The sequence below is a fragment of the Pelodiscus sinensis genome, chromosome 11, assembly GCF_052426305.1.
Source record: "Pelodiscus sinensis isolate ZL-2025 chromosome 11, ASM5242630v1, whole genome shotgun sequence".
NCBI lineage: Eukaryota > Metazoa > Chordata > Testudines > Trionychidae > Pelodiscus > Pelodiscus sinensis.
The window spans coordinates 26,463,005-26,480,338 of record NC_143062.1 but is presented as its reverse complement, the minus strand read 5'-3'; the positions used below and the strand labels follow the sequence as shown (position 1 = coordinate 26,480,338).

The 17,334-nt window shown below is 47.4% G+C and overlaps 1 protein-coding gene across 1 annotated transcript in view; it reads right to left on the bottom strand.

Annotated features, from left to right (window-relative positions):
• Nucleotides 1–10,192: 10,192 nt before the first annotated feature.
• Nucleotides 10,193–17,334, bottom strand: part of COL7A1 (collagen type VII alpha 1 chain) — a 118,993-nt gene continuing 111,851 nt past the window's right edge. The window contains exons 118-119 of the mRNA XM_075938832.2: nucleotides 15,232–15,411; nucleotides 10,193–14,149 (exon numbers count right to left, since the gene is read on the bottom strand). Of these exons, the coding sequence (XP_075794947.2) occupies nucleotides 14,097–14,149; nucleotides 15,232–15,411 (233 nt within the window). The 3' untranslated portion in view covers nucleotides 10,193–14,096. The remainder of the gene's footprint in view (nucleotides 14,150–15,231; nucleotides 15,412–17,334) is intronic.

The window sequence follows — 17,334 nt, the reverse complement described above, 5'->3', positions numbered from 1 at the left end:
GAACTTATCTTGTACTGGCAGAGTAACAAGCTGAATGAACTATTAGATTTTTCCTGGGACTTAAAACTTATGATCTTTCCTTTGAACAGTAAATTGGAAATTAAAAATGTAAAGCTAAGGATTTTTTAGGCTCTCTTGCTTCCATGCAATCCCTTCTTGATACTGATTTCCCTGTGATGCCATAGCATTTTACCTTATTAGAATCTTTTTTTTTTCTGGGGCAAAAGGTAGTAGGCTGATAAACTAAGACACCAAGAGATTAATTAATTTCCCTAGGCTCACACAATGAGGTAGGTAGAGATAGGACTAGAATTCAAATCCTGACATCCAGACTCCTGTTGTAACCACTATACCTCAGTGCTTCCTTAGCCAAACACAGAACATGTGTCTTGATTCCCAGTCCCTTCAGCTCTAACCACCAGACCCCACTCCTTACAGATTAGCCTCTTGTTTCTCACAAGAAGTTACTTCAGTTGATCCTACACAAGCAGAAACACAAACTTCACCCTGAGCTTCAATGAGGCCTAGAATTACCCATGCCACACATCCTCAAACTCAGGTATCACTTCCTCAAGTTTGAAAAAGAATTGAAGAGACCTTGTGCTATAGATGCAGCCATGACCACAATACCGTTGTATAAGTGATGGGATCAGGAAACATTCCGAAAAAAGGTGATTCCCTTAACACCTCATTAGGGAAAGAGCTCTTATCAGACTGGCCTTCCAAGATCCCATCAAGAACTTTCTCTAATATCCAGTTTGCATTTGTTTTTCTTTTAATTCTACCTCATTCTTTATTCTTCATTTTAGCAACAAAGCCCAGTGGGATTAAATTGCACTTGTGCTATACTTTGATCCTGCAGGCATTTTTGTAGTTTTAATTGTCACATTTTGCATCATTGGTTGTGCAGGAGACATTCAATGTCTCCAACAGGAATTCCAACAGGTTGATCTCCAGGGTATATTTTAACAAGTAGTTCGATTTCAGATTTCCATTTTCTGCATGGTCTCATAGGTGCATTTGCCCATGATCCAGGGGACAGAGCTAAAAATCACATTTGCTGACTGTGTAAAACCAATTTCATATAATCTCTTCCTCTATTCAATCTTAAACATTTTAAATACATGGCAAGAGCCATGTGCCAAAGATGCAAATTAAAAGCCTACATTCTCTCCCAAAAGTTCACAATCACTTAAATTAGACCCTTAATTTATTGTAAAGTTTGATATCTCACCTTTCACAGTAGAACCTTCTCCTGCCAGCTGTCTCCCTGTCAAATACAATGTTGTACAACTTCAACAAACTAGCCTCATTCCACTGAAGTTAGCAGAGAGAATGGATGAGTTAGGAGCATCTTGCAACTGCTGCCTCTGTTGTGTGCTGAGTAAGAGCAGCATGGTCTCTTGATTCAGCTCAAGAGTCCGGCGCTCTTATTGTCACCCCATTGCTGCCCCCCTCCGCCTGCCCCGAGGCTGGGTGTGACACTGGGTGAAGAGGGTGTGAATGAGAATTTTGCCTCAGTACAGATGAGATCATCTCAGAGGGGTTGGTGGGGGGGATACTTGCCCCCACTGCCCTGTCTCCCAGCAGCACAATAATGAGAGTGTTTCAGGGTATTCTGGGACGATGATGCAGCGGCATATTAATTATTTCATGTTTGACTATCAAGATGATTATTCCATTTAACTGAGCACTCCTGCTCCTGTCATCCTTGTTTAATCATCTGAGGAGGAGAAAAAAAAACACATATTAAAGCCTCAGGGAAGTATCAGTACCACTTCTGGATAAGTGACGTTCTCAGGAATCAAATATCTCATGGTGTAAAAGGTTTCTGACTTTTAAATGGACAGCTTGGCAGCCAGCAGCCTGGATCCTCCTGGCTGGGGTGACTGTGATAATGCACCGCTTGCCAGCATGTCACACCTCTGGGTGCTTAACCCTGGTAAGTAACATACATCGCATGGCTATAACCGCTCCATCACAGCTTCTCAAAGCACTTTACACGCATTCATTCAATATAACCACACAATGTCCCTCATCTATATTAAATGGGCATCATCTTCACTTGTTGGTGGGGAAACTGAGGCCCAGAGCGGTGAAGTGGGGCATAAGGACTCTGGAGTCCCCTGCCCCCGGGCGCCCAGCGCATGTGTGGCCCTGCCCTCAGGCACACGGAGCATGCGCGGTGCTGTCCCCTCCCGGCCTGGCAACCCCGTGCGGCACCCCCTACAATGGGGCGCCCTGGGCAGTAGCCCGGTTGGCCCGTACCTTGGGCCGGCTCTGCCCTTACGCCTAGTGGGGAGGATGCAGCGTTCTGAAAGCCTGACATTTCCTAGGTGGCCTTCTGAGTCAGCCCAAGTTCAAGGTGAGCTCTTTAGCCCACTAAACCAGTGGTCATCAACCAGCAGAGTGGGATCTACCAGTAGATCTCACAGGTGATCCTGACTGGTTTGGCCAGGAAGCCATTAAGCACTGGCACTTCAGTTGCCCTTCCACCTACTGCCATGCTGCTCCTGTCCTCTGCTTTGGAGCTGTCCCCCTGGGAGCCTCCTTTTGGCTGTGCAGGGTATGAGAGGCAGAAGGGGTGGAGGGAGGAGAGAGAGACTGATGACAGGGTTTCTCTCCTCCCACTTCTGTACCCTATCACCACACAGAGAGAAGGGGATGGAGGGAGCTTGGCAATGCAAATCTCTATCACTCTCACACACTGGCTGTGTCTACACTGGGCCACTTATTCTGGAAAAGCAGCCGCTTTTCCAGAATAAGCTGCGAGATGTCTACACTGGCCGCTTGCTTTTCCGGAAAAGCAATGATGATCTAATGTAAAATCATCATTGTTTTTCCAGAAAAACTATGCTGCTCCCGTTCGGGCAAAAGTCCTTTTCCGGAAAAACTGTTCTGGAAAAGGGCCAGTGTAGACAGTACAGTAGTCTTTTCCGCAAAAAAGCCCCAATCGCGAAAATGACGATCAGTGCGAAAATGAAAAAGTGCTTTTCTGCAAAAGCATCCTGCCAATGTAGATGCGCTTTTCCGGAAATACTTATAACAGAAAAACTATGCCGTTTTAAGCATTTCCGGAAAAGGGTGCCAGTGTAGACGTAGCCAGACTGTGTGGCTACGTCTACACTGGCCCCTCTTCCATAAGGGGCATGTAAATTTCAGCAGTCGTCGTAGGGAAATCCGCGGGGGATTTAAATATCCCCCGCGGCATTTAAATAAAAATGGCCGCCGCTTTTTTCCGGCTTTTAAAAAAGCCGGAAAAGAGCGTCTAGACTGGCCCCGATCCTCCGGAAAAAGCGCCCTTTTCCGGAGGGTCTTATTCTTACTTTGAAGTAGTAGGGTCTTTGAAGTAAGAATAAGACCCTCCGGAAAAGGGCGCTTTTTCCGGAGGATCGGGGCCAGTCTAGACGCTCTTTTCCGGCTTTTTTAAAAGCCGGAAAAAAGCGGCGGCCATTTTTATTTAAATGCCGCGGGGGATATTTAAATCCCCCGCGGATTTCCCTACGACGACTCTTGAAATTTACATGCCCCTTACGGAAGAGGGGCCAGTGTAGACGTAGCCTGTGTGTGTCTGTCATTCTCACAAACACACAGTGTCCTTCCCTCTCATCTCCCAGTCCAACACGTACAAGAGAGGTTGTTGTTACTTCTGTTACTGCTTGCAGAGTAGGTTATTTTTGGTTTTTGACTGGTCTGTGCATTTCATAATTTTCATTTTTCTCTTACGCTTAAATTTAATTCTTTGAGGAGTAAGTTCTAAAATACATAACCTGTTGAAGCTGGAGTAATTATTCCAATGGTAATTGCTTCTCCTGGATGTGGCTGGCATGTCCCTGTAGCCCCTGATGAAAGACAAAGCAGGGGCTCTCCACATGCTGTCCTTGCCTGCATACACCACTCCTGCAGCTCCCATTGATCAGTAATGGGGAACCATGGCCAGTAGAAGCGGCGCTAGGGTATTTGGTTTGAGGTAGATCTTACATTGCACTTAAATTGAAAAAGTGATCTTGTGATTAAAAAGGTTGGAAACCACTGCTCTAAACTGTGCTGTCTTTATCAGCTTTAGAGAGAAGGAAGACAGAGCAGCCTCTTTCACTGCTGAACTATGATTGGGAGACAACTGGAATCCTCCCTGCCAGCCACTCTATGAACCTTAAGGGGTGCTCTTTACAAACAGTACCACCACAGTAAGGTAATAATAGAAAGCGTCTGGCTTCTTATGTGAAATGGGTTGGAGTCTTCAGCCTCTTGTGGACTGGTGTCACAGAATCACCACCGCCGACTGGGCATTAACTGGCAATTCTGTTAGCAGGCTTGGCCTGCCTCAGACCCCAAAGAGCCCAGTGTGATGAACTCCCCCTCACCATGAGAAGGGGGTCCTGTCAAGGTTCAGTCTAAGCCACAGACAGTGGGGGGTAGATGTGGGAAGCCCTGCTGCTGCCAAAGCACGCAAGCTGCTCCTTTGATATCTGGGAATGAGTCTCTGTTGCCATCAAGCCAGCACTGTCCACTAGCAGAACTTCCCATTTCCCCCTCTGCCCCAGCCTGTTTCAGCCTAGCACTCTGCCTCCACGGGGGTCAGCCAGCGAACAATGAGCACCCCAGCTAGTTGTGGAAAGGCAAATTACAAGTGCTGGCTCTTCTTAGCAGAGTTGCATGTGAACATGTGTCAATCCAGCTCCAGGGCATCAGTTCTGGGACGAGGCCAGTGACAGTAGCCTCAGTCCCACTATGCACAATGGGACAAAGCCAGTCGTGACTGAGCAGCTCTGCTTTGCCTGGTCAGTTACTTCTGCCACATGCACACTAGGAGTCTTTGTCTGATGCTATTAATATCCGTGTTCCGTGGCTTCAGGCGGCATTGGGGGACCACTGAATGGCCCCGTGGCTCCCCACTCAGAGGCTGACTGGAAGTTGAGACGAAGTGGTTGCAATGACATATGCATTAGGTTACCCCCCGCTGTGCCAGCTCTTGCCCAGGAAGTGTGCCAGGCTCAGATTTGCAGCAGCCAGATCACGCACTGGGCTGCATGGGGCAGAGATGGGTTATTTTTAGACATTTTCAGAGCAGCTGGCACTTTGTTGAACGGAAGCTGTGCCTGACATGGGAGCAGAGTAGGGCGATGGTGTTAAAACAGCAGGGTCTGAGCCTCTGGTCCTGTGAAGTCTCCTTTTACTGGTACACAAGTGCAAAGTGCTCTGAGCACAGGACAGGGAGCAAGGGCCGCCTGCATTATACTGACAGCTCCAATACTGCCTCCTTCTAAGCTCTAGGCAAATCACTTTACCTGTCTGTGCGTTGGTTTCCTCTTCTAGAATAAGTGGACGGCAGATACCTGGGGATGCCTCACAGTTGGGTGTTAGGAGCAATTTGTTCATATCTGTAAAGTGCTATGAAGATTAGTTCTAGTATAGACTCATGTGGTTATATAGTAAGCACCACCCAGAGGCAAAAGAGTAGCCGGGCTGTGGGAATGGTAGGGGTAAGAGACCAGAACCTCACTGTTCCCATATAGAAGCCCAGGGCCATGGGTGCGTTGAGGAACTGCTGGGACCCTGCTTTGCTCAGGAGGCGCTAAGGCTATGTCTACATTGGCAGGTTATTGCACAAGAATGGCTGTTCTTCCAGAAAGCGTCCACACTGCCTGCCTGCTCTTGTGCAAGGAAATTTACAGTACAGCGTGGTAAGAGAGGGCTTCTTGCGCAAGAGCACGCTCTTTTCTAACAGGTGTAAGCCCTCTTGCGCAGGAGCTCTTGCGCAAGAGGGCAGTGTGGTCCATTTCTTGCGTAAGAAACCCCTACGGCCATCAGAGCTTTCTTGCGGAAGAGAACGTTCATGCTGCCATGGGCGCTCTTGCACAAAAGCACAGCTCACACATGGCAGTGTGGACGTTTTCTTGCGCAAGACTTCTTGCACAAGAACCCTTGCACAAGATGTTCTTGCACAAGAAGCCGCTAGTGTAGACATAGCCTAAGTATTCACTTCTCCTCCCATGTTCAGTGCTGAGCCTCACACGGAAACCTGCCCAGTTGATGCCTCTTATCGCTGCATGATAAAGAATCTTGTATCGCGGCTTACAGGGTTTGCCATGGTCCAATGGCTTCCACTCTTGGATATCTGGCCTTCAGCAAGATCTGGGTTCATTTAGGTACCAACAACAGTGTGTCTTGCTTTACTAGCTGAAGCCACAGAGGGTGGGAGAAAGAGAATGCAGGGAACAGAGGCCTTCCTCATTGAGTGCAATCTGCCTGCCAGCTTGTCAGAGCAGCCGAAATTAGACTGAAGGCGCTGATTCACAGAAAGCAATGGAAACGTTGTGCAGAGCCACAGTCACAGTGATAGAGTGTGTGCTGAGCCCTTTAGCATTGTCACTCTCGTGCCCTAGCCCTTGCTGATGACTAAGTTGTTGATGTGGGCAAAGTTATACGCTTGGTCATGTGAGCGAGGTGTTCACACTGATAAGTGAGGCCAGAGTGCAATACTAACCTTGGTGGAACTAGTTTCTGTAACCAGCTGCCTGCAATTATTAAGATGACCAGAATGTTGGATGTCCAGAACTAAAATAAATAGGGGAGAAGAGAGTAGGGGGAGGGGAGAAGAGAAGGAAAAAAATGGGAGGGGGGGAAACATGAAGAGGCAGTGGGTATAAAAATATCAACGGGAAAGCTGAGCTGGAAAGTAACAGGAAAAACAAATAGTCTATAAGCACCTAAAGACTGGATAGTCAAAAGAGGCAGATAAGAACCATTCGTAGGCAATTAGGGTATGTCTACACTACAGTGTTATTTCAAAATATCTTATTTCGAAATAACGCATCTATACACAAAATGCATTTCAAAATAGTGCATCCACACTGAGTGGACTCTGAATCGCATTTAAGGCTGGCCGGACCAGTTCCAGCAGGGCACGAGGTCAGGACTTACTGTGTGGGGCTGTTGCCTGAGGCTTGAGGTCTGTGCTTACAGGGACCCCCTGGACAGCCAGTTCTCAGGTTTCCCTGCTTGCTTGTCTACCTTGATGAGGGGCAGCAAAGCATTTTGTCTCTGCATGCTCTGGTTGCTCTCACTTGGGACACCACAGCTCTCTGCAACATGGAGCCTGAGCTGCCCCTGGGCACTCTGGTGCTTCTCTTGGATGCATTGCTGCGAGCCTGGCTGCACTTTCTGTGGGCTGCCATCCAGGAGGTCCATCGGGGGGCTGTCAGTATCCAGAAGGTCCTGAGGGAGAGCTTCCATCCTGAGGAGCACTAAAAGCCTCCCTGGTCTGCCCCACTGGGGGCTTGTGCCTCATTCCTCCCTCACGTCCTTTCATTTACCCCTCTCTAACCCCCCTTCCTGATATCAAATAAAATACACGTATTTTCATTAACACAAACTCTCTTTATTTAACAAAACTGGTGGGGAGGGAATGAAACTCTGGTGAGACTAGGGAAAGGAGGCATGAAAGGGGAGAAGAGAAGGTAGGAGAAGGGAGGGGGAAACCTGGGAGGAGGGAGCTGGAGGGGGAAAGCAAGGGGAAGAAGAGGGAGGGGAAGCTCAGGGTTGGGGGGTCTCGCCAGACTAACTTGATTGTCATGCAGACCTGCTCCTGGGTTTGCATGTGGCCTTTGGTGGCCAGGCTGACAGCTATCCTGCCATAGACAGCCATGTTCCTCTGTCTAGTGTGGAGATCATGGACATGGGGGCATCCCCCCAAACCTGAATAAGATCCATGATCTCCACCCTGGAGCAGGAAGGTGCCTGCCTTCTCCAGGCCCTGGCAGGCTCCTGGGAGCTGGCAGACTGCTCCTGCGGAGTGGTGGAAGGCTGGCTGCCAGTGGCTTGCTGACTCATGTTTTGGGGCCACTGGTTAGGGGTAGTGACTGCTGGCTCTGGGCTGGCAGGCTTGGAGCTGGCACGGGCACGGTGGCCAGAGTCTGCCCCTTTAAGGGCTCCGGGTTGCGGGGGGGGAGAAGTGTTCTTGGTTGAGGCTAGAATGTCCACCAGGGCACCCTGGGAAGGCTGGGGGCCCCCTATTTCAAAATAAGTGTCTACACAGCACTTATTTCGAAATAGCTATTTTGAATTTGGCGTTATTCCTCGTAGAATGAGATTTACCAAATTTGAAATAAGTGCTCTGCTATTTCGAAATAGCGGTTTGGCTGTGTAGGTGCTAGGAAAGTTATTTCGAAATAAGGGCTGTTATTTCAAAATAACTTTGCTGTATAGACATACCCTTAGGGTACATCTACACTAGCCCCCTAGTTCAAACTAGGGAGGTTAATAAAGGCAACCGAAATTGCAAATAGCATGTTCCCAGGTGGTCGCCATTTTGGAAACTGACAGTGAAACGGGAGTTCGAAGTAAACCCCTTAACTCGAATTATCTGTTAAACTTCATTCCACAAGGAGTAACAGCTAATTCGAGTTAGGGGTTTACTTCGAACTCCCGTTTCACTGCCGCATGTAGACGGGGACAGTTATTCCGGGCTAGTCAGTTTCCAAAATGGCGACCGCCCAGGAACATGCTAATGAAGCGCAGGATATTTAAATCCCGTGCTTCATTTGCAATTTTGGTCGCCCTCATTAGCCTCCCTAGTTCGAACTAGGGGGCTAATGTAGACGTACCCTTCGAGAGGAAGAGTATTAACACCAGACACTACACAGACAAAAAACCATTGGCACCTTCATTGTTTGGTAGGTTGTATGTTTTGTTAGTCTTTAAAGTGCTACCAAACTATTTGTTGTTTTTTAAGTTTATCCTGTACAGACTAACTCGGCTACCCCCTGAAACTTTTTGCAATTATAAAGATAGTCCTGGCATGCAGAAATGACCATCGTCCAGTCGATAGTTTGCTGGGTGACTGTCATTTGGGATGGCACCCCCTTTGCATTTCTCAGCAAGAAAACCCAGATGACAAGGCTTGCAGCCACACAGCCTTGGGGCCAAAATGTGTGCAGCAGGGAGGAGGTTACCAAGTGTAGGCTCCTTGGCACAGCAGGGAAAGTCCTTGCCTTTGCTCAGAAGATAAGGCTGCACCGGTCTCAATACTGACTGCACCCAGGACCACAGGAGATGAGAGATGGGAGCTGGCATATTTCATTGTTATTGCAGCTTTGCTCTCACATGAAAGATTGAACTTATCGATCAGTTGTTGAAAAGCAAATTATAAGCACTGGATCACCTTAGCAGAGTTGCATGTGAGCACCAAGCCACTTACCTTGGTTTGCTATCTGCAGGTCACTCATGAATCATGGATTTTTATATGATAAAAATAAATTTACATTTATGTTTCTCAAAACAAAGCAAGAAAGATTTAGATGGACATTTGCTGTAATACCCAATCCCTGGTCTGGGCACAGCCCATAGAACTCAGAGGAATTACAAGCTATGTCAGCGATTTCACTGCAGCTGACCAATGACAAGTGCATGTTCCCGAGACAAATGCTTTCACTGCTTTTCAGCCAGTTGCAGTAGCAAGTTCAGGCATGTGCCTCAAATTGGGAACATTTTCACACACTCTGGGTACATCTACACTAGCTCATTAGTTCGAGCTAGGTAGGGTAATGAGGGCAAGTGGAGTTGCAAATGAATCCTGGGATTTAAATATCCCGGGCTTCATTTGCATGTTCCCAGGCGCCTCCATTTTTAAATCCCCCTTAGTCCGAACTCCATGCCCGCGGCTACACGCGGCACGGAGTAGGTAGTTCGAATTAAAGATCCTAATTCGAACTACCGTTACTCCTCATTCCACGAGGAGTAATGGTAGTTCGAATTAGGATCTTTAATTCGAACTACCTACTCTGTACCGCGTGTAGCCGCGGGCACGGAGTTTGGACTAAGGGGGATTTAAAAATGGCAGCGCCCGGGAACATGCAAATGAAGCCCGGGATATTTAAATCCGGGGCTTCATTTGCAACTCCGCTTGCCCTCATTACCCTACCTAGCTTGAACTAACGAGCTAGTGTAGATGTACCTTCTTTGTGGGACACACTAATGGCACCTGGAAATCTTGGCCCCAACTTGTCCTGTCTATTACAGGTCAAAAAACAAAAGGTCTGGACAAAGTGATGGAGAGATACACACATTTCTGAAGGCCCCCAAATTCCAGCAAGTGAAGACTACTGATACACAGCGACGTGGCAATGAGCAAGAGGTTCTGTGGTGAGTGGGGAGAGGCACAGCATTCACAGATCAGTAAGCCCAACAGAAGTGAGGTATCACAAACTTTTATTGCCAGATTGAGATTTTGCACCCTATGTCATGATAGTCACTTGACCGGAAAAAACAACAAAACACACACATAGAACATGACTTGCATCTAGATTCTGCAGGAGGAGTTCAACATCCGGAGCAGCAACAAACCTTGTATAGTGTGTACTAGAGCAACTGGAGTAACACAAAGTAACACACTCTGGAGGGTGCTGCTGAACTGCCTACAAGCAGACTGAGCAGCTACACAAACAACAGAGGGCAGGAGGCTGGGATTATAATGGCCCTTCTCTGAATCTAGGCAGACCCCCACGCCAAGCCTTCCTATAGTCACTGCCAGGCAGACTGGTGGTTTTGCTTCTTTCACAGCTGTGGCCAGTTGACACTGAAGTGAAACTCACTACTGGATGCTGACAAACACTTCCCCAGAAAAGATGCAGGGAACATGCTGGTAAATCAATTTTATCTTTAGTGATAATCTACAGCAAGTCACGTGGGCCCAGAGGTAAGGCTGAGAGTGGTTCACCATTTCTAAAGGACCTTTATGGAAAAGCTGAAAGATTGTGCAAGAATGACAATGGGAACATCACAGAGTGTTGGATGCTTGTGAAAGCACTGGGCATTAACCCAGGCATCTCAGCAGGGTGAGCAATTCATGCAGGCTGGGAGAAGGTCCTCAACTGCATCAGATGGGTAGGAGAAAGATCTGATGAACAAGGTTTTTGTATTATTGCCCATCACTGAAATGGAGCTTCTCACTCACACCCACTCTTTGAAGATCTAACCCTGACCAATTCAGAGGAAGCTGCTGAAGGCATGACAGCACAATTCCGGTCAGCTGGACAGGGAACACGACACATCTGCACCTCTGAGATATGGGTCAGGAGCGAAGAACTGTGCTCTTTTATTAAAAGAATATCACAAGTAATGCCTCCACCAATCCAACTGGCATTAACATTACTAGGTAGATGGGCCATTACCAACAAACACAGTAGTATAAACAGTCTTTAGAAAGAATATGAACTGTAATAAAAATGGAGATCCACAGTAAACGCACAGTAAACGCACTGAGATCACAACAGTGCTGCGTATGCATGTCACTTCCTAGGTTGAGTGCTGACTCCGTGCTATTCAGCCAGGCAGTCTTTCAATAGCAAGTTGTCCCCGCCACACAAAGCCAGGCACTGTGTACATAGAGAGCTAATAGCAGTCATGTTGTTCCAAGTCACTCTGCAGGATCACAACCAGATGACAATAGAAACAATCTTAGAGTCACAAGATGGCTCCCTAATTTCTGTCCAGTCAATTAAATCTGTCTGTACCTATATTTTGACAGAAGATGTGCCCTTGTTAGCAATTGTTACGGTAATTGTACCAGATTCCAATTACTGGTGTGCTAAATGATACCTCCCATGCATTCAAACACACAGACACATGTTGTATACATATATATACACACAGTGCAGCAATATATAGATATCATATATAAACCCTCCTCCCATTGGCATGGTTTCAGATGTGACAGTTGCCATTGTTTCCCTGTTCAGAACAGCTGTGTAAAGAAGATGGGAGATTTGTATTGTCACTTTATATAACTGAAAGAGAGTCCAAGCATGTCCAACAGTGGGCACAAGTGTTTTGGGTGGGGAAAAGGGTGATGGTATAAAATCAGGAATGCAGAGTCTTTACAAAGCTTTTTAAAGGCCATATGATGGCAGGAACTTACAATAGCATAGCACCATTCTCAAGGTTTCCCTGATTTTTCTCATAATATGGTTCAGCACCACTAGGTTAAAGAAAAGCACTGTTAAAAGGGGCGTGGATCAATGTGCATTATACAGCCAAATCCGTGCGCGCGCACGCACACACACACACACACACACACACACACTGAAACATGCCCTGGATTTTGTTGGGTTTCTTCCAGTGCTGTCACCCTTGCTTGAGAATATTGGTTATTGTTCAGGATTAAGGTGAAACTTTTTCAAATGAAATTTATTTTGCAGGGAGGTGGAGAATGTTTCCCTTAACAGATTGGTTGCTCTTTCACAGCTGCTTCTACTTCGCTTAGTGCAGTAACAAGCACAGGCGTTACACCTGTAACCCCTATGTGGCCCCCACTTGGAAATTGAGAGGTTAATTCAATTAATAACTAAACGGCATGATTTTCCAAACCCCAAGTCTACACATGACATAAAATTTTCAAATGGTCCTTGACTAGAGTTTGTCTGGAATCCAAAATTAATTTTTACATCATTCCAGTTTCTTTTTTTTAAATCAGAGGTCCCAGATATTCTCAGCAATCTCTGTAAAATCACTTTTGCCTGGACACAAAATTGCCCCAGTGGCCAGGTCTGAATTGTATTTCCCAGCTGTTTTTACCTAGTGAGTGTTTGCAGATATCAAGCAGCACACAGTGCAGAGAAGCAGCATGTGGAAGATGCTCCTAACACCAAGATTTGAAGGAGTACAATGTTCCCTCTAATGTTTTCCATCCATGTGCAGAATACATTTTGTTATGTGCACCAAGGCGTGTGCAGATGTGCATCACCAGTAGAAACACATGCTGCCGGCTGGGCGCTCTCTAATCAGCTGCATGACATTTGAATCTTCCCGGGAGGCTGCCCAAACACGTAGCTTACAGGGAATGCTGGTGGAGGCCAATGGAAAGTGCCTTTAACAAGCCCCTCCCAGCACCCATAGTTACTATAAACTGGCATGTTTGGAAAAAGGCAGGCGATGGGAAAATGGAGCATGTCTGGTCCTACTGGATTATGGAGGTTCAAGATTCCAAGTAGGTCCTTTCCTTTGGCAGATGTGGTTTTGGAGTAGAACAGATTTCTTGGGGCTCTAGAGGGGAATGCATGGGCCATGAGAGAGAGGATGGTTTCCACTGCCATGCAGTAAAACCGTATTTTGCTATTTGCCACATGTTTGTCTGTAAGGGCTTCTGAGCATGAAGCTGAAAGAAGAGTTTGGCTGAGAATGGCGGAATTGCTTGGCGTCCCTTCTAGCTCTGCATATGGCTGGGGCTTGAGAAGAACAGACACCTGGGCCAGTCTCTGCCAAACCACGAGAAGAGCTGGCATCTAAGATTCAAGGGCTGTCCAAATGAGTTGTGTGTCCCCCTCGGATATAGCTGTTCTATCACTCTGACAGCCCCAAGGGCAGAATTGCCAACAGCCCAACGAGTCTCCCCAAAGGACAATCAGCAAGAGAAAAGAAAGCACAGCGCTAAGGGACTATTTCCAATGCTGGGGGATGGGAGGCCGCAGCTTCCATTCCCTTCTGGAGAATTAACATCATACAAACTTTGGCACTGAACCCAGGGGCTTTGTACTTTTATAGTGCCAGTCACAGCGCGGCTCACTGCCAATTCCACAGGCGCCGTTTGGTTAGGAGACACTCAGGCTGGCTAGTCCATTTCACAAGCAGCGCCCCCCAGGCCTATGAACCAGAAATAAAGCAAGTGGCACTCAGAATTGGTTAGATCCAGCAAACGTATGCTGTATGTTACTAGTCAGCATCAAATAAGTTAAAAAGCTCTAATTCAAAACTGTTGGCTTTTTAGAAAGGTTACAGATTTTTCTCCATTTGATAAAAATTTCACCTTAATTTAAAAATAACAATAAAAAGTAAACCCAAGAGAAACAGAACGACTCCTTACGAAATAGCACCACGGCTCTGCTCTGGGCAAGCCGGCACGGGGAGCAGCGCTGCAGGGAGCAGAGACGGCAACGAGAGTCTCAGACCAAACACGCCATGCGAGGCCAGGACGTGGGGCAGGCCAGGGCAGGTTCCCTTGTAGGAGCCTGTCGGAGTCTTTCACTCAAAGGACTGTGGGGTCTTCTCTCCCTTTGGTCAGTTCCCCCTTGGACAGGGAAAATCCACTAAAACAGGGCAGGTTACGCATTCAATCTCTTCTCAGCTGATGTGTTGTCAGCAGCAATTTGGGCATCTGCAGAGAAAGAGGAAAGAGCAGTGAATCATAGAATCATAGATTACCAGGACTGGAAGGGACCTCGAGAGGTCATCGAGTCCAGTCCCCTGCCCTCATGGCAGGACCAAGTACTGTCTAGACCATCCCTGATAGACATTTATCTAATCTATTCTTAAATATCTCCAGAGATGGAGATTCCACAACCCCCTGGGCAATTTATTCCAGCGTTTGACTACCCTGACAGTTAGGAACTTTTCCCTAATGTCCAACCTAAACCTCCCCTGCTGCAGTTTAAGCCCATTGCTTCTTGTTCTATCCTCAGAGGCCAAGATGAACAAGTTTTCTCCCTCCTCCTTATGACACCCTTTTAGATACCTGAAAACCACTATCATGTCCCCTCTCAATCTTCTCTTTTCCAAACTAAACAAACCCAATTCTTTCAGCCTTCCTTCATAGGTCATGTTCTCTAGACTTTTAATCATTCTTGTTGCTCTTCTCTGGACCCTCTCCAATTTCTCCACATCTTTCTTGAAATGCGGTGCCCAGAACTGGACACAATACTCCAATTGAGGCCTAACCAGTGCAGAGTAGAGCAAAAGAATGACTTCTCGTGTCTTGCTCACAACACACCTGTTAATGCATCCCAAAATCATGTTTGTTTTTTTGAAACAGCATCACACTGTTGACTCATATTTAGCTTATTTAGCATATTTAGCTTGTGGAAAGAAAACTGGGAGTCAAGACCCCTATACCGCAGCATCTAAACACACTGGTGTTACAGCCTGCCCGTTTTCACTGACATTCTGGGCTGAATCAGCACAAAGGGACACTTACTGTCCTTGATCTCTTGACAACAGAGTCAGAACCAGGGGCGGCCTGTGAGCATACGCAGACTTGGCGGTCGCCTAGGGCGCTGCTGGCCCGGGGCGGCCGATGATGACATCATGGGGCACCCAGGTGCCCGATGATTACGTCACGGCCATTGACGGTCGTGTAGGCGGAGGCGCCGATCGCGCCTTCCGCCTGGAGCACCAGCTGCCGCAGCCGGCCTCGGGCCACTCCTGGTCGGAACACCCAAAGTGGCACTGCTGGACCCCTACCTGCATCTGCCTGGTGCCTGCATTGAAGATCACAGTCCTCCTTGGTGTAGAAACGGTTGAGGTTCCCCCCGCAGCCGCTGTAGATGAAAGGCCGGCACTCTGCTACTTTTTGGTTATAATACCACCTGAGTGTGAATCTGTTGCAGTCTCCCTCATCCAGGGGCGAACTGCAAGGGTCAGCTAGGAGGGGGAAAAATATGAAAAGATTAGCTGGTTAGGACCCCTGGGGCTGAGAGAGAAAAGAGATCCATGATTAGAAATCTGCTCTGACATCCTACCTAGGAAAACATCGGCAGAAGACATTAGAATGCCTCTGGCCCTTCAGAACTCAAGGTGAGCCCACAGGAAGGTACAGCTAAAGAGAGGTGGGAAGAGCCAAATGGGGTTGGCAGTTTATATGTGAATGGAAGACACTTACAAACATTTTGCATTGGTCATACCTCTGTGGAAGGGGAAACTGATTGACTTAATTCACCTCATTGACTTAATGATCGAATGCCAAACTGATTCAGCTCTGGATAGCATTGCTATCTGCAGTGTATTTGGACCAGATGAAAGGGAAGAAGTGTTGTGTGTGTTGCAAAACCAAATGTTTTCTATCAAGCCAGGGAAGACACACTTGGCTGATTCATAAAATCATTATAGAAAGACCACAGCAACGTCCCAGCAGACCTCACAGCCACATCCCAGCAAACCCCACAGGGTCACTGGCAAGGTGCAGGAACAAATTTGTTCGGAAATCCAAAGTATGTTATACCTGGAGGTAATTAAAGAGCCTGACAGCTTTTGGACATCACCTGTGGCCTTGGTCCCTAAGAAAGCGATCACTCTAAAGTTTTGTGCTGATTATAGATAATTCAGTGTGGTCCCAGAACCCAGATGCTTATCCTATGCCTAGAATAGATGATATGCTAGATATCTTAGGCAAAGCTAAATATCTCAGCCTTTTTGATTTAGTAGAGGTATTAGCAGGCTCCTGTAGACAAGGCTGCACAAAAGAACTCTGCTTTCATCAATTACATGGGTCTCTGAGTTCTCAATGTTACCATTTGGGTTAACTAAAGCAGGGGCCACCTTTCAGAGACCGGTCACACAAGTGTTAGATGGTTCACAGAGGTTTGCAAGATAAAAGCCTATGTCAATGACATTGCAGTGTTTGGCAACTCTTGTTCTGATCACAAAAAAATCCCATTTACAAATGGTGCAGTCAAATCTCAAAGGGTATGTCTACACTACAGCGCTAATTCGAACTAAGGCATCCAGACTAAAAAACTAGTTCGAATTAGCGTTTTGCTAATTCGAACTAGCATGTCCACATTAAGTGGACCCTGAACCGGGGTTAAGGATGGCCGGAAGCAGTGCCGGCAGGGCATCAGATGAGGACTTAGAGCGTGGAGCTGCTGCCTCAGGCTAGCCGAGGGCTGTGCTTAAAGGGACCCGACCCCCACCCCGGACAGACAGTTCTCAGGGGTGCCCCGCTTGCAAAGCAATCCTGGCTTGGAGTGCCCTGAGTGCCCACACTGGGCACATCACACCACTCGGCCATCAGACCGGCTGCACTTGCCGCAGGCTGCCATCTGGGGAGAAGGGGCAATTGGGGGGCTGCAGGAGAGCTTCCACCCCGAGAAGCCCGCAGAGCCAGCCCAGTCCTCCCCATCGGGGGCTCGTGTCCCATTCCTCCCTCACCTCCTTCCACTTACCCTTCCCTAGCCCCCCTTCCTGATGTACAAAATAAAGAAAACGTGTGGTCAAAAATAGAATCTCTCCTTATTGAACAAAACTGGGGGAGACTGGGAAAAGGAGGTGGGAGAGGGGAAGAGAGAGGCTGGGAGAGGGGAGGGCAACTAAAATGATCAGGGGTTGGGAACAGGTCCCATATGAAGAGAGGCTAAAGAGACTGGGACTTTTCAGCTTAGAAAAGAGGAGATGGAGGGGGGATAGGATAGAGGTCTATAAAAGCATGAGTGGGGTGGAGAGGGTGCATAAAGAAAAGTTCTTCATTAGTTCCCATAATAGAAGGACTAGAGGACACCAAAGGAAAGGAATGGGTAGCAGGCTTCAAAATAGTAACAGAAAGTTGTTCTTCACAAAGCAAAGAGTCAA